The sequence below is a fragment of the Juglans microcarpa x Juglans regia genome, chromosome 4D (assembly GCF_004785595.1).
Source record: "Juglans microcarpa x Juglans regia isolate MS1-56 chromosome 4D, Jm3101_v1.0, whole genome shotgun sequence".
Taxonomy (NCBI): domain Eukaryota; kingdom Viridiplantae; phylum Streptophyta; class Magnoliopsida; order Fagales; family Juglandaceae; genus Juglans; species Juglans microcarpa x Juglans regia.
Genome location: NC_054600.1, coordinates 25,980,088 through 26,003,065, shown reverse-complemented (window position 1 = coordinate 26,003,065; position 22,978 = coordinate 25,980,088). Strand labels below are relative to the sequence as shown.

Here is a 22,978-nt window from a genome sequence, read left to right as displayed (position 1 = left end):
TTTGACCAATGCATATTATCTTCTTTCTGGGAATCCCTGTTCACAACCTTGGGCGATGGCAATCAGGTGCTCTCTGATATATATATATATAATGTACCAATTCTTTGACCTCCAACCTCCCTCGGACCTCTTGACTTTTATGTCACCCACCATCGTGAATATTATATATATAAATAAAAGGAACAAAGAAACGTACGTACATATATTATTGTTCGATTGACGCTTCAAATATTCTTGTTTGAGTTGTCGTGAATATTTCATTTCTACTCGTTGTTGTCTACCTAAACAAGAAAATTAGCTCTCCGCAATTACAAGTGGTTCGAGTGACAGTCGTAGTTGAGATTAGGTATTTTTGTCGTCTGTTCCAGCGGTCCAAGGTCTTTTAACACTTCCACGCCTTGATCTCTCCCGCTACCATGTCGTCTCAAACTCAATGAAGAAAAAACACAAACAAAATAATATATCAAAGAGTCTTATTTATGTTCTACATACCGGTTTGATAATAATATTTATGTCTTCCTCTTCATCACATTGTGCTGCCATGGCCACCATTTGACGGCGTCATGAATGTGGCCGAGCCAACTACTTCGTGAACCAGGCCGATCGAAAAAGTTCTATATATCCTATATATATATATATATATATATATATATATATATATATATATAGGAAAGGGGCTTCGTTCATATTTTTAGGAAACTGTGTATCTGGTATGTTTGGCAAGTGGGATAGATACAAAATTTCTATCTTATTATTATAATTTTTTTAAATTTTTATACAAAATATAGTAACTAATTTAACTTTTTAAAATTTAAATTCAACTTTTTAAAATTTCAAAACAACAATAATAATAATAATAATAATATTTTAAACTTTCATCTAAAACTAAAAATTTTCATTTCACTATCCAAACTTATTTTCGAATTCAGTTTTAGATTTCTGATTCTAATCGAGATTCAACGGAAGTCTAATGCAATCAATATTTTTAAGGATCAAAATAATAAAAAAGTTTTAGTTGTCAATAGAATTTATCACAAATTAACGTAGTTTGATGTGGTATTTTAGATTGTAAAGTATATTTTATTGTAAAATATATCTAACAGATCAATTAAAGTCACGTCGATTTATGAGTTTATTTTGATAAAATCTTTTTGTGACTATGACAATATTTCTAAAATAATAATATTCTTTGTATATTTTTTTAAAGTAATTGTTATATCAAATCTGTTTGAAATCCTTAGGATGATAGGGAGAGAATTTAGTATGCGGTTAAAATTGAGAGTCTAAAAAGATGAGTCCAATGGACATAAACAAATTGGACCAAAGAAGTCCATTCGGAAGACACAAAATTCAAATAAAAAAAGACCAATTTTTTTGTTGTCCCAATAGTTCTAAGCAACAGATTCCTCACTATAAATAAAATAAAAGTCATTCCAAAATCATAATAATTGCACAGAAGAAATTGAAAACGTTACGCGCACACATTACATACACTCCCAGCTGAACTAACACATACACACACTCTTTCCCTCTCCCCTCTATCGTCTCCTTCACAATCACATGACTCGTCCGTTCCGGTTCCTCGGTCAGGCCAGCTCTTCCAACGCCACCGCGATCGAGTCCGTCGACTCGGTCACTGTCGACTCCGACTTCGTGGTGATCCTCGCTGCCCTTCTCTGCGCCCTCATCTGCGTCCTAGGCCTTGTCGCCGTAGCTCGCTGCGCCTGGCTCCGACGCCTCTCCACCTCTCGAGCTGTCGCCTCCGCCACCGCCTCTTCTTCGCCTGAAACCGAAACGGCGTCGACTGCTCCATCTTCGGCGGTGGCGGCGGCTTCTTTGGCCAACAAAGGCCTCAAGAAGAAGATCCTCAAGTCCCTCCCGAAGCTCACCTTCACAGCCGAGTCCGCCGCTAAATTCTCCTCCTCCGAGTGCGCGATCTGTCTGTCCGAGTTCGCCCCCGGTGACGAGATCCTCGTGCTGCCTCAGTGCGGCCACGCCTTCCACGTGGCGTGCATCCAGACGTGGCTCGGGTCGCATTCCTCTTGCCCCTCCTGCCGCCAGATCTTGGTGGTCGCCAGGTGTCATAAGTGCGGTGTACCTCAAGCCGAGGCCAGATTCAAGGAGCGAGTAGACGATGCCAATAGGTTCTTGCCTTAATACTAATTTGGGTTTTTTAAGCTCAGATTACTAATAATAATATGAATATATTCCAGGATTTTAGGACTTAGCAAACGAAAATCATCAACATGATTTCTCTGTATTTGATAATTTGATTCGCGTCTATGCATTTTATGAACTCATATGGTGTATATGAGGGTTTCTACAATGTTTCAGTCTTTCAAGCCCCCAACACCCCACACGCTGAAATATTGTTAGTAGTTTTCTTCGGGGTAAAAAAAAGTTGATTAATTAATGAAGTTTTAAGATATTTATCCTGATTATATTCTTAAAATTAATGGAGGTTTTGGTAATTTTGCAGCATTTTTCATTGAATTGACTAATCTAATGAATTTAACTGTTTTTTTTTTTTTTGGCCACTAAACTATCAGCTATTGAAATGCCCAAAAAGAAAAAGAAATTGAAATTGAATGATGGTGGGAAATAATGACTCATACATGACCTATTATGATTTACTTTAGTGAGGGCCATGGAATCAAGGCCAATCAAATGGGACCCATTTAAAAGAATCCATCAAAACTTCTTCTTCACTACATGGGATTTGCCCAAATGTCAAAGCACAATCCTTTTACCTCCACCAATTCTATTTTTGGAGTGTTTTTTTTATCCTTATTATTGTTGTTTTTTCAAGTCCTTTCAAGTCTTCAATCTTTATGCATAAGATATGATGAATTCCTGTTTAGAATGTAGTCATATGCCAAGTGCCAAAGTGCAATAACTATAAGAAAGATACAAAAAACCATTGTGCATTTAGGAAAAAGGTTTCACATTAGCCATTATAGTGTGATAGATTTGAAAAATTGAAAGATGACCAATGCATTAAGGGTAGATATTGCCATGTATAGCAAAATGGGTTGTTTGAGTTCATAAAGAAGCCAATTTGTTCTAATTTAATAGACCAAGTGATGGTAACATAGGTCTGTAACCCACTAACCAACTACAAATAAATTAATACTCTAAAGTCTATAGATATCATTAAATATTTGCTTCATGATCATCTTTAGAAGTGTCTCCATAAAATGGAGGTCTTGCATTGTGGAGGTCTCAATGCGAGTTTCTTAACTATTATTAAGCATTCTATATAATATTAAGAGAATCACTCTATTAATTTATCTTCTACTAAAAAAACCCAATAATTCTAGTAAGATTTTCAAAAATCCATTCTTGTCTTGACTCGAAGAAAAGTTAGTGTTGGACCGCCTTGTTCTAAATGATAATTATTAGATATTGATCTACCTCTTATTCCTTTTTCTTTGGACCGTCCAAAAAACAAACATGGGTGGGCCACCCAAGAACCCTAATAACCAGTTAAATGGGCATCGTGTACTTATGAATCGGATTTTATTTCGAGTGATCAACAAAGCACAACTTTATAACTATTTTTTAAGAAATATTGTTGGTTACTAAACCCCTCTGTTGTATGGTTTCATAATAAAACGTTATTGTTATGGTGGCTCTGGTCCTCAAGACCCACTCTGTCAATGTGATCTGTACGATGGTGACAGTTTCAATGTATTTTAAACATATAATGGGAAAAATTATATATTTTTCAATATTTAAACACTGCTAGCGAAATAATATGAAAGAAGAGTTATCATCACTCCCAGCATCAATTTGCTCATCCTCTAAGCTCATATGGGTCTTATTCTTTTTGTATGGAAACTCGATCACCGGACGTCTTGCCCCTAAAAGGAAGGGCGGTGACATTAGACCGAAAGGTACTTATCAATTATAATTTATGTCAATAATATATTTATTATAAAGAGGGCTTTGCCTTAGTGATGCTCCTAGCCTCTGTTAACATAGTCACTTCTATCCATTTTGACACGTCATCCTTTGTTTATCAGCCACTATAAATAATTTAGCCGTAAATAAATTTTATAAAAATAAATTTACATACTAAATAAATTTAATGTAATACATCAGATTATAAAATTAATTTTATTATAAAATAGATCTAATGTACTACATCAAATCATATCAATTTATAAATTCACTTATATAAAATCTTTCCCTAGTTGTAGCGTTATTTTGTAAAAAAAAAAAAACAATTGAACTACTAGAATTATCATGACCTCCGAAGTTAAAAGGATAGAGTCGGCTAAACAAGAGATTCGATTCAAGTGGACCGTCATGTCTATCTTAGATGTTAGTGTTGTAAAAGAAAATTCTGGGTCTCGCAGACTCTTCGGCTTCTTCTTCTTGACTTTTCTTTTGTAGGAAACTCTTCAGTTTATTGGACAATAGCTGCCAAGCCCTCTCCTTAATTTTTTATAATTATTGTATGTATTTTTTCATAAGACTTTATTATAACTAATAACTACTGAAAAGATCATAAGTACGAGAATACTACAACCATTTCTCTTATATATTTCGTCGAGGCCGATAATCTTTTCTATTTCATTAAGAGGACTACTAGGAGGACGAAAAGTGTACCGATCGGCGATCAATATATATTTTTTAAAACATTTATGTGTGTTTTTTTAAAATATACTAAAAAGCACACACACATAAATGCTTAAAAAAATATTGATTGGTACACTTCTTCGATCCACTAATTATTTCACTTTCATTAAACGTGTTAGATCCATCATTTCTTAAACCATTAATTTAGTGATGGATTTTTGTTTCATATAAAAAGTCAAGGAAACCTTGAGATATCACAAGTTTTATATACTTTACAAATTTATTTGTTGAAAAATAAAATCAATAAATAAGTCAAATTTATATTTATTATATTGGTCATCGGTAAAATTAATAGATATGAATAATAAAATTAAAATTTTATGTTATATTATATAGGTTGTCAAAATTGGCGATTTATTATCTTGATATGTATTAAGGGTTAAGGGAAAAAAATTAGAGATGTTACTTGCACCATACGATGCAAGGTAACCCCCTCCCAGCATGGGCTGAGAGGTGAGATTTTCACTCCTGCCCCGGCACTGGGTGGTGGGGCGGACTTCCGATCCACCCTGCCCCCCACCCACTTCATTAAAGGACTAAAGTCTACTTGGGCACAAAAATTGTTTATGGGTCTAAAAGTGATCAAAACCACATTTTTTTACTCAAATTGTAAATTTAAATTTATAAATATGATTAAAATTTAAAAATTATATAATTTTTAAATTTTTTAGTGCATATTTTGTATAAGTTGTGATGTAATACAATAGTTTCACATTACTTAAGTGTGAGACTTGTATTGCCAAGACAATCTATAAAAGGGTCACCCCACTACACTACACCTTACACAAAGTATTAAGTAAAAGTTCTACTTAATATATATTAATATATTTATATATAGTAAAAATAATAAATATTTAAAAAAAAATAAAAATTGCAGCCCCGCTGCCCAGTGCCCACCTAGAAAAAAATTGGGAAAATTGAACCCGACGTGAATCGAACACGCAACCTTCCGATCTGGAGTCGGACGCGCTACCATTGCGCCACGGATCCACCTGTTGTCTGGTCTTGATCTTAATCAATTTGAAATATTACTATCAATTTTTCTCGCTAGCTAAACGACTCCTCCGGAAGAACGAGTGAAAATGAAATGATCGATAGTTCTGAGATCTTTTAATTTTTCTCGACGGACAAGTCGCCCCTCTCGTATGATACTGGCAACGGTAATCCTCAGAAACCCTATCCTTGAATCACTGTATAGGCACTGTAACTTATAAATGGCATCAACCGGAACTCTTCAATTCCATCCCATTTCTTTCCGGGTAGGCACTCCCATTTCCTTTTCTTTCTTTATGGAGTATTTCGCTCGTAATGTAACCCATATTCCTGATTTGGTTAACTTTTCTGCTAATCGTGGCTACGAAGCAGCCAGTTTGGGGTTCGAAGCGTTCGAATTTAGTTGAACTCAGAGCAGATATTGGGCTAAGTAGTGGTAGGCCGAGCCGAAGCCGACTAAAGATCCACCGGAAGTTGTTTATACTGAGAGCGGTTACCGATTCGTCAAGTTGCGGGGGAGAGGACCACAGTGACCGAGATGGGGCGGTGGTTAAGAGTCAGAGAATTGCCGTGATTGTAAAAGACCGGGTAACCAAATTTCAAGGGACAATCAGCTCTTCCCCTCCCGTTGTTTTCGTGGTAACACTTTGTCACTCTCAATTTCGCTTTCAATTCTTTTTAATTGAAATTGAAAAAAACCAATATAGGAACGTTGCTGCTCCATGCCTTTTTGGAATATCCAATTTCACGAATTAATGGTCGTATGAATTCTTTAAAGGGCGCTGGTTACCGGTTTCTTTGTGCTTGGTATTGAGTACAGATGAAGCCGTGGCCAAGAAGGCAGCTGTGGGATGCCTATAGGTTATAATGTAGTCAAAATCTTAATTTTCTTATATAATTTTAAGAACTCCACAACAAAGTTACCCTAGAAAACCTAAAAGTTCATAATCCAATTTATAATACTAGCAGCCCTATTAATTAATGAATAAATGGATCAATTTTTAGATTGTTTGAAAGTATGGAGTGGGTTGTGACTAGTCGGTTGATTTTGTGTTGGTAAATGTGGTAGTTTCGAGGGAGATGGTTATGCATGTGTGTTATCAGAAGCACTTGGTACTGTTCATATTGAGTTTCTGCCATGGGAACTTCGGTCATTTTAAGATTTTATTTATTTTTTCTTTTTGAAGAGTAAGTATTGGCTATTCGTGCACACATTTACAGGATTTCTTTCATGATCTCAGATGAATAGATACAGAGGGAGTAATTTTGCTATAGGTTTATGTATTGTGACTGCATTTTTGGTAATCGGTGTAAGATTATATGCCACAAGGAAGTCGAGGGACAGCCGTCCTGGCTCTGTAGCTGATCTTGTCAGACGTGGCCAGCTAAGATCTGATAGAAGAGGCATGTATGATCCTAATCCTTAATACCTTCCTTCTTACCCTTGGGTCAATTTGTTTTTGAGCTTTGAATTGTAAAAGCGGTATGCAGGATGTGATTTTAAGAGGGTTTTTACTATGTGAAAATGTACCTGTAACTTTATGTTTCAATAAGCTGGTTTTAGATCTACTTCCAAGTTTCTAGTTATGACATCCTCTTTGCACAAATAATGGTGTGCTTTTTCTTGTGGATTTCACTCAGTTCAAGGCCTCTAAAATATGAAGATCCATTCAATAATCCGTTGGTGAAAGTTGGGAAGGGCAATTCAACCATCGAAGTGTGTGGAAAGGTTTATCGTTTAGCTCCAGTAACTTTGACCGAAGAGCAACAAGCTATCCACCAGAAGAGGAGGTCACGAGCATACCAGTGGAAGAGACCTACAATTTTTCTTAAAGAAGGGGAATTGGTGCCTCCTGATGTTGACCCTGATACGATTAGATGGATTCCAGCAAATCATCCTTTTGCAACGACAACTAGCGACATTGATGAAGACTTGGCACAAAATAATGTGTATCAAAAGCATGGTGTTCCATTCCGTATTCAAGCTGAGCATGAGGCATTGCAGAGAAAGCTTGAAGCACTACAAACGGTAAGTACTAAGGACTATGTTACTACTAGGAACAGGGAGAATCTCTAAGTTCTATACCTTAATAGATTCACCAACTATAGGGGGATGGTTTCTTCCTATTGCATTTTGAAATGATATGCAGTATCTTGGAGTTTGCGAACCTAGGTGTAGTTGAATAGTTTATAGGAATAGCTAAAATGGCCATTGTCAAAAGCATGTTTTGATGCATATATTAACTCACAGCTCTACCCAGCATCCATCTATAGGTATAGTTGACCATAGAAGTTGTTTAATTAGCTAGGAACTTGAATTTAATTGTATCTATTCCGCGTTATGTCTTTGCATGTGTAAATTGACGGGAGATCGTTGATTACTAGGGGGCATAAAATGCCCTTCCACCATGTTCCTTTCTGATTCTTTGTTTTATTTTTTATTTTTGGTTTATGGCAGGAGCAAAAATTCAATAATTTAGTGATAGATCCTAGAAATGCTAAAGATTTTGAGAGACCGTTCAAGGACCAGTCAAGGTCAGATGAGCAAGTAGAACAGAGCTCTAATAATCAAACGGGTGATTCAATGCCTCCCAAAGCAAATCGTGCCCCAATTTCATTTGAAAGCAACCCATCCTCCGAGGAAACGCAGAAGCTTTAAGTTGCATATGGCTTGTACGAATACTGCGGTCACTTGCCAAGGAGAGTAGCTGTGCGGCAAACATTGTATTTCTGAGATTTTACCCAAGACAAGTCCAGATATTTCTATGAATTTTCTTCCAAGTTTTGGACTTTATGAAGTCTGGTCTGTAAATAGGATGAAACTTCATCGCTATTCTACTTGGATTGCAATGTATCTCTGTTGATAGCCTTACCTGGTGTTTGAATCCGCGATGAGACGAAATACAGGGCCTGTAGGCACAATTGCACAAAATAATTAATATTCCGTATCAAAGTATTGCAGACAAGTGGCTAAAAAGTTCTAACACGTTAAAGGTGTGAATCATCTACAGAGGTGGAGACTGGAGTGTTGATGTGTAGGTAACTATTATGTCTCCAATCCAACGTACCAGGGCACACAGAGCAATGCAGAGGCCACGATCTCTTGTGAGGAAGATCTCAGACCAAAGGCCCGTTGGCCATGACGAAACAGCAGAAATACATCCGTCAGGCTTGATACATGACAGATGAAAAGCATCTCAAATTTTTTCCTAAATTTGAGGATTTTGGTAAAAAGGAGATGAGCACTTAAGATTGCGTTTGGAATTTAAACTCATCTCAATTCATCATTACAACTTTTTTAAATTTCAAAATAAAATATAATAAACAATTCAATTTTTTTAAATATCAAAATAATAATAATATAAAAAAATAATATTCTAACAATATTTAATTATCTCAATTCAACTCAACTTAGTTTAACATCTAAACACAGTTTTAAAATAAGTTACATATCATTGATTAATGATTGGTGTGGATTTTTAGACAACATTTGCTGATGACATGTAAACTTCTAGAACAGTAAATGAGCCCTCTGGCAATTGAATTGAAGGAAAACTCAAGGGTCCATGAAAGAAAGAAAGAAAGAAAGAGCATGAGAAATATGGTTGTTTCTACAACTGCACGCTCTGGGAAAATGAAAATCTAACCGTCAAAGGGAATTATTGCAGTCGAAGAGACCATTAGCTAATGAGAACTGATAAAATGGATCTTATATGTAAAATTGTAAATACATGTAATACTGTTTTTAACTATGTACAGCTTATCGAGTCCGTTAATCCATGAAGAATGGCCAATATCCCTCCACACATAACGTAATATATAGGTATATTTGACGACCATCTTTTTAACAATGGACTTCATTTTTTGCAAAGAAAATGCGGACAATAACCCTATTCCCAAATGCTAAAAAAAATATATAGCCTTCGATGTTCACACTCCATAATGCACGTTGTTTCCAACTCTCTTCAGTTTGCACATGCGTCGTGATATTTACTCGTACTTGTTCGGATTTCATGTCAACACCACAAAATTATGATCCAGTACACTTTCTTTTTTTTTTAAGATTTGAAATTATGTCAATCAGATCACATACCTTGACGATCTAATACACTTTTGAGATTTGAGATTCTTGAAGAATCTTTTTCATTCTTCTGTTACTGTAAAAAAAGATAGAGATAAAATGACTATAATTATGGGCATTCCCTTGACTTTGTTAGGCATAGGTGCTTTTCTTATATATTTTGATATTATTAATTATTATATGTCCGTCTAGTGCCTTGTAACACAATGGCATCTCCCAAACATGTCAGCATTCTGGTCGCATCACGTAGAGTTGTTTGCGCGGGTTGGGGTGTTACAGCATTAACATTGGTTTCTCTGTAGTATATGTAAAATCACATGTTTTAGAAATTCACTAACATTGGTTTCTCTATAACGTATATGTAAAATCACATGTTTTAGAGACTGATTTTTACATATCATGAAAAATTCTCACATTATATTATGTATCTTTAAACTAAATAATAAAAAATTATTATTATTTTTCTTCTATTTTTTTTTCTTAAAATTAATTTTTCTTGATATGATTCAAATAAGCAATTATCAATCCCGTTTGGTCTTCTTTGGGTTCTTTGTTTGCGTTGCTATTGAGAGAGAGAAAGGGTAGGAGAGAGAAAAAATAATAAAATAATATTTGAAAAGTGAACATTATTTCTTCAAATTTATAGAAACACTATTCATACTTCATAGCTATGCAAAATTTTGAAGATGCATAATCTAATACAGACCAATTTGAAGAGATATGATACAAATATAAAAATGAATATGAAGATACGAGCCAGTCGAAAACTAGCCAAATGTTTTCTTAACAATAAAAGAAAGGAAAAAAAAAGTACACAAAATATGCATTATATTTATTGAGTAACTCAATATTAATGAATTTAATCACTTTATTTCATAAAATAAGGTGCATTATAAACTTTATATATATTACAAATGCAACTAGATTGTGTTTCCTATTATCAAATGGGATTGAGATTCTCTATAATTTCTTGACTCAAACAATTCTATAATTTGAGAGAGATAAATACATAGATTTTAAACCCTATGGTATTATATGTTGCCCGTGATTAATGAAGAGACAATATTAAATACAGTAAAGTCCATATATTACGCGTATCTCTCTCCAAATTATAGAAAGTATTTAAGTTAGAAAATTGTAGAAGATCTTGATATATCGCAATGTTTGACAGAAATCTACTTACAAACTGCATCAAATCTCACCCTCTGTAATTTTTATCGAATTCCTTATGTTGGGAAAAAAAAGAAGCGATGTTGCTGATTATGGCATTGGCAATGAAAGGAATTTGCTCGATCTATATGTATGTGGAGTTAAAGAAGAGACTCTCCTACTGTTCTGCAAACTTGACGTCTGGGTTTCTCATGGGTTTGAGCCACATGTCGGCCATCACTCGTGAGGAAATGCTCCAAAACAAATCTTGCCCTTTTGCCTGCACATGTTTTCCTTTCTTCCCTGCTTTCCCCAATCCATGTGCAACCAGCCACTGCATTGCTGTCAGCCTCTGTTTCTCTGTATCCCATGCATTTCTTTTCCCACTCTTCCTTATCTTCAAACCCCCAACATACAAATTTTTTATTTTGAATCTCTTTTCATCATCATAGTTATCGGCCTCGGTTGCCGCACCAGTGGCTTGAACAAGTGCAATCACAGGCCCTCCAACTGCCTCGTGCCGCCTTATTGGATCCCTCAACTGGATCATCACTGCTATTATGATATCTGCCGCTCCATCTCCTGTCTCGCCATCAGAAGTAGCCAAGCTCTGTTTTTTTATCCAATCCTCAAGTGGTACAGCAGAAGCCAGGGGATGGTTTTGATCATTTCCAACAGTAGCAGCCTTGTTGTTGAGTGGAGAAACGTCAAATGGAGCTTCTTCCTCGGCCATTTCGGCCTGAATTTTCAGAGCTTCGACTGCCATGGCCTCGACCTTCTGCATTGAGAATGCCAGAACCTCCTCTGCTGTTAATGGTTCCTCATTCACATTCCAAATCCCAGTCGAAATCCTGTCTTTCCTACCTGTACTCATCGCGGTTGCCATGAGCTTTACCGCAGCGATTGTACGAGCAGCACTGGAGCTAGCGCCTTCCTTGTTTCTCCCTTGGATGATTGCAGAAGCAATTCCTTCAAAAGCTATCTGTTCTGAAGTTTTACCCATCAGATCATCCAAGGGCATCAGAGAAAAGATCTGAGAGCTAAGTTCATCAAACCCCATAGCTGCCATCCTCAGGAACAATTCAACCCCACTTGTGGATTGACATGCCGGCAAGACATATGGTTTTGATATTTGCATGGCTAGCTTTGGAGAGTCTTTCCTCACAACTTCAGTATCAAGAGGATTCATGGCAGCTAAGTAGCCTCCATCCCTTGTTTGGACCACACAGCCTAAGCCCTTGCCAAGATCTGGGAGGTACACTTTGGATTCGGATTCTGTATAATCCGCGGCTCCTTCAAGCTGGAGAGGGGGAATTTCATCAGGTTGCTTGAATTTATAATTGCTAGTTTCCTCCTCCTCAAGCAACTGAAGAAATTCCCTCGTCACGTGTTCTTCGTCTGCGTCCAGTCTTTGCGAATCTGTTTCCTCCTCTGTCTTGACAATTCTTTCGTCTCCCATCATAGACTCGAGCGCTTTTATTTGTTGAGCAATTGAATCAAGTTCGGTCAATCTTTTGAGATGTACCTGATCTTGCACAATCTCTTTGACAACCTCGCTTGAAACTGATTTTGCTTCAGTAGACTTTTCGGATTGCCCGTCTGCATCATCCTCTCGTTCTTGAACCTCAACGCCTTTATCCACGACTTCAAAGTCAGGAAGATCAAGATCTTCCATCTTTGTTTCTGGTTCTTCCAACTTTGGAACAGAGGGAGTTGGCTCTGGCTCTGGCTCATCGAGATTCAAATCATCAATTCCTTGAAGTTCTGCCGTTGCTGCTGTCTGTGAAGGAGTCCAAGGTTCCTTTCGGCTTGACAACCTTGGACTAGGGACACTGAAGGATGTCTTCGACTGCTTGCGTGCAAAAGAAGAAGCATTCTTAGCTTTGCCTGACCTTAATTCCTGAGCCTGACTATAGATTCCAATCCCTCCATCTTTCTCCATAATCTGGAACCCCAGTTTCAAAACCAGTTCTCCTCCTTTTGCCTTCCCTGAAAGATTGAAACTTGTGTCCCATTGCCGAACTCGTGTGCCTTCGTAGCTCTTCTCCACTGATTCCTGAATTAGCTGGCTCAAATCCACAGAGCTTCTCCCGAAATCAAGCTCCACAGCATCAACTGCAAACACATATATCCAAAATGGCCGTGGCTCAAATTTCAGCGGCTTTCCGGCACTCCCCGAACCGCAATAGACATGGCACCTAACGAACAAGGTCTCTTCAAAATCAGCAGCTCCCTGAGAGACCCTTGATGGCATTGTATGAACCGCTCCATCCTTTGTTTCCTTCTTTCTAACACAGACTGAGAGCCGGAGGCCATTCATTGAAGCTGGAAGGCCCTGGACTGAGACAACTTCGACAGAAAACAAGCAGCTCAATTTATGCATTCCAATATGAGAAAGAGCTCTTATTGGTTTCCAGTTCCAAATTCCCTTCTTCACTGCCGACGAAGTTGCTCTTTCATCCAACCTCTTGACCTCCGGCTGGTTTGCTATCTGGGCTATATGTTTATTCTCGTTTTCATCATTAGGCTTTGGCCGGGAACGCCATGGAGACAAGGACATGCGCCTTCGCAGCTTGTTACTGGGCTTCTCCTCGATTTTAGCCGGGGCAGTCTCATCAGCGGATGGAATTGAAGGAACTGAACTTCGAGGAAGAGCGAGGGAGGCAGTTCTTCGAGTGGTGGAAATATGGGATTGGTAAAGTGATTGGCTGAGCTCCTCGAGTTCTTCCAAGAGCTGATTATTGGCATTCTTGCCGCCGGATAATTCAGCTGCCATGGTTAAAGAATGGGCAAGCAAAGAAGACGAGGATGATGCAACAGTAGATGGTGTTGACGATATTGAAAGTTCAAGCAGAAAGTTGGAAATTGGAATGGGGAGAAGATAAGCGGTTCAGAAGGTCGAATGGTTATGAGGTGGAGAAACTGCCATAAAAATGGCTATGAATGTGGCAATGGTTGGTTCTTTTATGAACCAGGAAATTGTGTGAAGGATAAGAGATGAACGTTCCCTCTCTCTCTCTCTCTCTGAAAAAGACATGATTGGAATTAAGTGGCCATCTCCTCACACACATTTTATTTGTTTGTTTCTGGTGCGTTGTATTTCTTGCTCATATTTCCAGCGAAGCTTCCTTCGTTTCTTCACTATTATCCTCCCAAGGGTTGTTGTGTTAATTATCTTGATTTGACAGGGCTTTACTTCGGAGTTCAAAGTTTTGTATGGATCCTATCGGCTTGGTCTTTGGCGCGAGAATAGATAAGGTGATATGAGATGAGAGGAGATGAGATGAAATCATTTTAGATAAGTTAAATAAAATATTATTATTATTTTAAAATTTTAAAAAATTTATTTATTTATTATATTTTATATAAAAATTTAAAAAAATTGTAACAATGAGATAAATTGAAAATAATTTGTATTCAAACGGAGACTAGTCTGTGCATTAAATAATTTCAATTTTTTTTTTATCACTCATAATCAATAATCCATGTAGGTTTCCAGATGAGGTTCACACTAAGTTGGCTGCATCAAGTGGCAATAGACCACCCAGCCAGATCAGCCTCCCTTCAAATACCATACCAGTTACAATTTTCTCAATTGAAACAACCTTAAATATTCATTATTGTAATAAATGAATGCCCATGTGTTTAATTTAACAACTTTATGTCGCATCCATGCCAAAATAATGTTCTTTTTAGTCTTTTCCTTTCGTTTCGGTAGAGAATCATAAGCTGTGTTGGGCTTGAGATAATGATCCCTATAGAATGTTCAGAATAATGCACAAAATCTTGGCACTTCTGCTGGACATGGATTCGTCGGAGTTAATCATGCTGTTCTCCTTGATGCGAGAGGCCATGCTAATTAAACTGGTTTGAAATTCAGTGCACAGTATCCCAGAAAGCCAGGAACTTTCTGATAAAAAATGGAACCGGGTCCCTAAACTTGGATTTTTGGAGTCAGTCTTTGGAAGACAATCAAATTAATTTCAATTTACGTACCCATTTATATTTAAAAAGTGTTTCATTTTATTTCATTTCATTATTATAATTTTTTTAAATTTTCACACAAAATATAATAAATAATTCAAAAATTTTAAATCTTAAAACAATAATAATATTAAAAAAATAATATTTTAACAATATTTTTTTTCAATTTTTATCTTTTATCTAAAAATCATCTCATCTTATCTCACAATCAAAACATGCCCTTAATCTGGATGGGTAGAATTGATATTTTGATGCTGTGATTCTGACCATATGACATGAAGAGTTTGTATTAACCATCCAGAGAAGTAATTTAATTGGGGGGCGGGGGGGAGCTAAAAATGTTGCAAAATTCAGAAAACTTTGGGAGTAGAGAGACCACAGGGAATGTTGTAAGAACAAACAAGAGAAAGCAATGGAAGCTGCCTCTTGAGCAAATTGTGTTAGTGTAGAACAAAAGAAAGCTGCCTCTTGAGATCAGTTTAGTCCCAAAACGTGTAAAAGTAGAGCGATTTGGAGAGTGGTCCTCCTCTGTTTTTGGAATGATGAGAATTTAATGATATCTCGTTCAAGAGGGTGAACATTAATGTGTTTCCCTTGAGAAGACGCAACATGGGACTCCGAATTCAAAGCCCCTATCATCCTCCAGAGGAAGTTGCAACATTTTAGTGGTACATGAGGGAGGTGGCAGTCGACTTTCATGGAATATATAAATTTATGAAGATTGGACTTCCACATGTTTGATATTATTCCTTTTAATTTCATGTAACATATGGTCTTGAGTCTAGAATATAAGACTTGTTGGAGGAGAGATTTTGTGTGCTGCGTCATGTTGTAAAACATATATCTCTCATCTAACATTTCCGATTTTAACAATAACTTGGTCCAAACAGATTAACTTACGTTTGAATATTGAACTGAATTGAGTTGAAATGATAAAATATTATTAGAATATTATTTTTTAATATTATTATTATTTTAAGATTTGAAAAAGTTGAATTGTTTATTATATTTCATATTGGAATTTGAAAAAGTTGTAATGATAAGTTGAGATGGATTTAAGAACCAAACGAAGCTGTAAAAGCTTTTATAAACTACTATATAAGATTAGTAAACAATATCATAGAGATTATTTGGAAAATAAAGATAGAAATTTTAAAATCACGATTTTTTCTTTCAATACATGGTTTATATGAATATCTTAAAGATGATAAAGTGACTTTGAAAGCTCACTTTGAGTATAACATAAAGAAAATGACATATACAAGTCTCGTATTGGTGCAAATTTGAATCGAAAAATCAGTCAAGACCGGACCGGACCGATTGGACGGGTTTTGAATTGGTCCGGTTCAGAACCGGTTCTTATAACCATAAAACCGGCTGGACCCAACCCTGTCTCGGTTTCATGGTTTTTGGGACCGAACCAACCCGGTTGGGAAAAAAAAATATATAAAAATTAATATTATATACATATAAGTTTTATGCAAAATTAATATTATACAAAATATTTTTTATATATAAGTTTTATATATAATATATAATTATATATGAAATAATTTAATATTATAATTTATAAATTATAACATAAAATGTTAATTTTAAATATGAACATTTGTAATTTGTTTGATCATATGTTATTAATATAATTATATATAAGATAATTTTATTATAATTTATAAAATAAAAGTTTAGTCTTAAAGATGAAAATTTTATTTATCATATGCTTTAAACATAAAATATATATTTAAATTATTAATAACATTTTATTTATAGCTATACTAATATATAACTAATACTAATATATTACATATAGCTAAATAATCACTATACTAAGTAATCACATATAAAATAATGATATAGTAATACTAATTACTAATACTAAATTACTATATTAATACTATCACCATAATAAATTACTATACTAAATTACTAATACTATCACTATAATACTATCAATAATATAGTTATAATAAATTAAACTCACTATAATAATTAACAAATACTAATATAACAATTAACAAACTCACTATAGCTATAGTTATACTTATAGTCTAATATAGACTATAGCTATATATTATTATAGTCTAATATATTATATAGCTATAATAATATATAACTAATACTAATATATAGTTATACTAATAGTCTAATATAGACTATAGTTATACTTATACTAATATATTTATACTAAATCACTATAACTAAATCACTATAGTCTATAACTATGTATTAAATGGATTACAAATATATATAAATTATATAAATTTTCCCAAACCATCAGGAATTTTTTTAATGATCATCTAAAAAAAAATAAAAAATGAAACCAAACCATTACTAATACTAATAGGAAACGGCATCGTTTCCTTTCCAAGTCTCCAGTTTACACATACGAAATTTGAATAAAGTCAGAAGCCCTAAAGGCTGCCTCTCTCTTCCACACTCTCGTCTTCGCCTCTCTACCTCGTCGAACCTCACTCTCGTCGGACCTCACTCTCGTCAGACCTCACTCTCGTCTCTGCTTCTCGTCTATGTCTCTCTGCCTTGCCTCTTAGTTGCAGCCCGCAGCCTGCTACGCACACTCGCACAGACCCTCAGCCTCATATGAATCATTAGGATTTTGTGATTATGTTTGTGATTGTGACTGTGAAATTACCCAAAAGTGCAATGTTAGACTGTTAGTGAAAGTATGTGGGGGATATGTATGTGAACTTATTGATGAATTATGGCATGTAGATCAGAGGTGTGCTTGATTTGGGCCAACTTGACTAATGAGTAATGATCACATAGATCATAGGTGTGTTAGGTGGTATTTGTTTTATTAGGATTTTTGTGATTGTGTTTGTGTAATTGTAATCTGTGTAATCTGCAATATGTAATTGTAGTGCAGTAAACATTATTAACAGATTTTTAATGATAAACTTACATTTTAAAAAATTGAAAAACCGGACCAGAAACTAGTAAAACCGGAGATACTGGTTTATGAGGGTAATCGGTGCATAATCGGTTTTGAAAAATGCATAACCGGTACTTACCGGTTTGTTCCTAAATTTTATTCAAAACTAGACCAGATCGGACCGGTTACACCCCTACTCATACAGGTCTTTCATATAAAAGTATACTATACTATAAAAGATAGAAATTTTAAAATCGCGATTTATTTTTTCAATAAATAGTTTAAATGAATATTTTAAAGATGATAAAGTGACTTTGAAACCCAATTTAAATATATCACAAAGAACAATGATATATATAATTTTTAAATATATAAATTTCGTGCAACTCTCTTATATAAAAGTAGACTACATTATAAAAAAAATGTAAAAAATTTAATTTTTATTCGTAAAAGAGTAATGCTACGTTTACCACTCATTTCTACCGTTTTTTCTTCCCGCTGTACGTGGCATGCCAGGTGTATTAGAAAAAAAAAAAAAAAAAAAACAACCACAATCATCTCCCGCCCAACATCCCCCCCTTCTCTCCCCTGTTACTCAGCCCAACATCCTCCTGCTACTCATTTTCTCTACAGAGTTAGAACTCGAAAATCTCCAATCCCGACGAAGAAAGCCTGTGCCTTCATTTCCTCCGACGAACCCGTCAGACGTCCACCAGCATCCAATCCGCAAGGCATTTCCGGTGCTATCTTCCGGCTCTCCTCCGTCCAACCTCCAATCTGAGAGGTACATTTCCCTAATTTTTTCCATCTTTTGGGATTTCCTTCTTTCCATGGCCATAGCCTTTAAGTACTCTTAGCTAATTAGTGTTAAGAGTTAGATATTGGGACAAACTCTGGTTTATTTTGAATGAAAAACCATGCATGTGATTACAGAGCACGGTGGAGTGAGAGAGCTTCATGCTTAATCCAAGCCTCAAGTAGTGAAAGGCTAAGAAAATTCTTGTTTTAACATGTAAAAAGACGCTGATAATGCATTTGAACCAATTTTATTAAAAAAATGAAATGCATAAACCCACTTCCTTACATTGGTCTTTAGCAAAATGAGAAGCGATACTTGAAAAGCATGCTCCTTTATACCTTTCTCTTGAGATCCTTCATACAAAACATCATTATATAAGCATGCTCTTTTATACAAAAGATGGTAATGATTATTTCTGTAGTATGTGGTTTCTGTTATGTATCACAATAGGGAAACGTTAAAATGTGAAGGAACAAAATGGCATTGGGGGGCAAATGTATCTGTTGAAGGAAAACATCACCATCTCCCCTCTCACATCTTCCATGCTCTCACTCCCACCCCCATCCGGCCAGCACACACGCACGTACATAAGGGGAAAAAAAGAGGAAAGGACCCATTCAATATCATCCACCCACCATCAAGCTGTGGATTTTTACCAAATCACTCGAACCAACAATTAGACAAGAGTTATCCATCTTCGTATTCATAGGTAGTAGCAAGATAGAATTAAATATTTATATATTTTTATAAGTAATAAAATTAGGAAATCAAGATGTCTGAGCCTGGGTACGAATTAAATATTTATTTTTAAATGTTTCAACTCATGAGTAGTGGGTTTGGCTATTACTGGATCATATAGGATTTCATATAGTGTAAACTCATGCAACAACATCAAAGAAAAGTTAGTTGAACAAACTTACAGTGAAATAAGTACTGCTTTGCTAATGTATCATTGGGCATGTATTCTTCAACAAGTAACCTCTCATCACCTTCAAAGCAACAACCAAGTAGAATAATGCATTGGTCACAAATTATATATTGGATTGAACACAAGTATTTCTCAAGATAATGAGCAGAATGGTTACAAAAAATTATCTTGTATCAAACAGTTTGAAAATAGTTTGTATGTGTTAATACAATACATGTTTTAATTATCTTGACCAAAACATTATCCAATGAGTCTTTCATCATATTCATCTGCATGTTTACCATTTTTGTAGGCATATATATCTCATTTAAATTGAATTGCATTATTATATAATTTGAATTGTAAGCATATAGTAATATGTGATTAATAATATATTTTATTTTGGTACAATAACCAAAACAACACTTCAAACCATCCACACTTACTGTCCCAGACTAAGGTTGCTTCTTCCACATATATGTGCCATTGGCCAAGAAGAACAAGGGTAGATCCTCACCTAAGCATCTAGATGTGGTGCTCTAAACAATCAAATGAAACACAATGGTCATAAATTGCTATGCAATGATTGCAGATGAGACATAACTTCTCTTCGAACTTGGTCTCTTTTTATTTTCCCAGTTGTGAGTGGAAACGGTATCTCCCATAAAATGAACATCTTGGCCACATATCAATGACAATGCCAATTATCCCAGGATGTTGTAACAGGATTGCCTCCACCTAGTCAAAACCAGATACCTTTACTTTTAGTGGCCACATATTAATTACAGTTTGAAAATTTTAAAGAAACTGAATGTTATGACCCATTTTTTGCTTCTCTGATCACCATTCCATAAGTAAATTGTACTTTAGATATGGATTTTTGACCTGCAAATTTCAAGTTGATATCTTTTATGGTTTATATAAGAAGTTGATTTTTGACACTAATTGATGTTATAATTTCAAACCATATTTGCTTGTTCTGACAGTAGTAGTATTTTTTTTTCTATATCTTTTTGTATCATTGTAGGCAATTCGAATGGATGTACAATGGATGCCAACATAGAACATTCAGATCGTGAGTGTGATGAGGTAGGAATTGATAATAGCATTGAATGTGATGAAACTATTGAACAACCTACGGTTGGAATGAACTTTTCATCTGTAGAAGAAGTCTTGTCTTACTATATGAAATATGGTAAGCAGAAGGGCTTTGGAATGTGTAAAAGAAATTCTAGACAAGATGACAATGGGAACATTAGATGGATTTGCTTGGCATGTGTGCGAGGAGGCACATCAAAGAGTAAGGCTGTCAATGTTATGAAACCAAGACAGATAGAGAAGATAGGGTGTATGGCTAAGATTAATGTGATACTGAATAATGAAGGTGGATATACCCTATCTAAAGTAATCTTGGATCACACATACGTTTGTAGTCTGGGAAAGGCAAGGCATTTCAGATGCTTTAAGAAAGTTGATCCTCAGGTGGCTAAGAGGCTTGAAATTAATGATGAAGCAGGAATATGGTTGTCCAAAAATTTCAAGATTGTGGTTGTTGAAGCATGGGGGTATGAGAATGTGCTATTCGGGGAGGAGTGTCGAAATTACATTGACAAAGCTAGACAACTTCACCTCGGGGTTGGAGGTTTTACAGCTCTATGTAACTATTTTCAAGATATGCAAAAAAGAAACCCGAATTTTTATTATAAGATAGATGTTGACAATGACATGCGATTAAATAATGTGTTTTGGACAAATGCCAGAAGTAGAGCTGCGTATGAATCAGGAATGTCATTACATTTGACACAACATATCTGGCTAATGTGTATAAGATGCCTTTTGCATCATTTGTGGGTGTTAACCACCATGGACAGTCAATCCTATTCGGGTGCGGATTGATATCCAATGAGGATCAAATACATTCGAGTGGTTGTTTGAGTTATGGTTTAAGTGTATGAATGACCAACCATCAAAGACAATCATCACAGACCAAGATAAGGCCATGAAAATTACAATTTCGATGGTGTTTCTAATGTCTAGGCATCGTTTCTGCTTGTGGCATATAATGAAAAAGCTTCCTGAAAAATTTGGATCACATTCTCGATATGAGAAAATTAAGAGTACTCTATATAAGTGCGCTTATGACTTTTTCAGTGAACCTGAATTCGAATCACAATGGCGTGATATGCTTGATACCTATGATCTACATGAGAATGCATGGTTGGTATCACTATATAGTGATCGCCCTTTTTGGGTGCCGGGGTATGTTAAAGACACATTTTGGGCTGGTATGTCATCGACACAACGGAGTGAAAGCATGAATGCATTTTTTGACGACTACGTTAATTCTAAAACAACTATGAAACAATTTGTTGACCAGTACGATTCAACTATTAGGAGGAAGGTAGATAATGAAGCAATTCCTGACTTTAATTCATTTAATACGGAGATTCCTTGCATCAGTCGCTATCCTCTTAAGAAGCAATTTTAAAAAGCATATACAATTGCTAAATTCAAAGAAGTACAAGAGGAATTGCGAGGATTTCTATATTTGACTACTTCATTAGTGGGATGTGAGGGTGGTAGAAATACGTTTGTAGTTGCGCCGATAAGGTTCAAATTGGTGATGACTTGTTAAAACGTGTAACCTTCATTGTCAAAGTTGATGAAGATCCCCTTGATGTTAAATGTAGTTGTAAATTATTTGAGTTTAGAGACATATTATGCAAGCACGCTCTTCGTATCTTGACCCAACTAGGCAAGCATACAATAGCATCAAAGTACATCTTAGATCAGTGGAGGAAGAATGTAAAACGAAAATACACCTTCGTGAAAAGTAGTTATGACACTAGTAGCATCGATGATACCCGAATGTACGATAGGATCCAGAATTATTTCTATGAACTGTGTTCCAATGCTTCAAAGGCCGAGAGCAGTACTTTGAAATTGATTAACCATATATAACAGTTGAAGGTCCAGTACCCTGGTGCTCCTGATCCAGTTACTTCCATGGGAGGCACGACAGTTGATCCAGCTACTTCCATGGCGGGCACGACAGTTGATCCAGCTACTTCCATGGGAGGCATGACAGATAGAGTGCTTAGTCCGTTGGTAGTTTGAAGTAAAGGAAGACCACCGTCTAAGAGAAAAGAACATCCTGTTGAGAAGAATCTTAGAAAATCTGGTACAAGAAGACGATTACACCACGACGAACCTGAGGCTCTTTTTTTTTTTTTTATTAATGTTGTATATAAAATATTATATTTCTATGATAAATCTGGCACACGTCATGAGGCTCCTCAAAGCCAGGTACATTTTTTGCTTTTCACAATTCTATGATTTGTAATTAATATAAACACGTTAAAAATAATGTACTTTTGCTATAGGATATATAAAGTCAAGTTTGGACACATGGGCCAGATTGTTTTGCTACTCCTTCGACGGGTGCGGATTATTCTGGCATTGGACGAACTGCTCTTCCTTCACAGGTAATTCAAACTAAATTATGATGCAGAAATTGTTAACACAATTCAT

At 35.6% G+C, this 22,978-nt stretch overlaps 4 protein-coding genes and 1 non-coding gene across 5 annotated transcripts; 3 read left to right on the top strand and 2 right to left on the bottom strand.

The window, feature by feature from the left end:
* Window positions 1-1,434: 1,434 nt before the first annotated feature.
* Window positions 1,435-2,324, top strand: LOC121260025 (RING-H2 finger protein ATL80). The gene has a single exon (XM_041161884.1). It carries the CDS (start codon window positions 1,561-1,563, stop codon window positions 2,155-2,157), a length of 597 nt encoding a protein of 198 aa, XP_041017818.1. The 5' UTR covers window positions 1,435-1,560; the 3' UTR covers window positions 2,158-2,324.
* Window positions 2,325-5,562: 3,238 nt separating this feature from the next.
* TRNAW-CCA lies at window positions 5,563-5,634 on the bottom strand. The gene has a single exon. It is a non-coding gene; the product is annotated as a tRNA-Trp (tRNA).
* Window positions 5,635-5,726: 92 nt separating this feature from the next.
* LOC121260003 (protein MULTIPLE CHLOROPLAST DIVISION SITE 1) lies at window positions 5,727-8,509 on the top strand. Its single transcript, XM_041161856.1, has 5 exons — window positions 5,727-5,903; window positions 6,010-6,276; window positions 6,879-7,045; window positions 7,279-7,666; window positions 8,096-8,509. The coding sequence occupies exons 1-5, from the start codon at window positions 5,859-5,861 to the stop codon at window positions 8,294-8,296; spliced, it is 1,068 nt and encodes a 355-aa protein (XP_041017790.1). The 5' UTR covers window positions 5,727-5,858; the 3' UTR covers window positions 8,297-8,509.
* A 2,318-nt stretch (window positions 8,510-10,827) lies between these two features.
* On the bottom strand, window positions 10,828-13,880 carry LOC121259954 (protein PLASTID MOVEMENT IMPAIRED 1). Its single transcript, XM_041161793.1, has one exon. It carries the CDS (start codon window positions 13,641-13,643, stop codon window positions 11,046-11,048), a length of 2,598 nt encoding a protein of 865 aa, XP_041017727.1. The 5' UTR covers window positions 13,644-13,880; the 3' UTR covers window positions 10,828-11,045.
* A 6,614-nt stretch (window positions 13,881-20,494) lies between these two features.
* LOC121260246 lies at window positions 20,495-22,564 on the top strand. The gene is made up of 3 exons (XM_041162076.1): window positions 20,495-21,012; window positions 21,599-21,848; window positions 22,418-22,564. The coding sequence occupies exons 1-3, from the start codon at window positions 20,495-20,497 to the stop codon at window positions 22,562-22,564; spliced, it is 915 nt and encodes a 304-aa protein (XP_041018010.1).
* The last annotated feature ends 414 nt before the right edge of the window (window positions 22,565-22,978 follow it).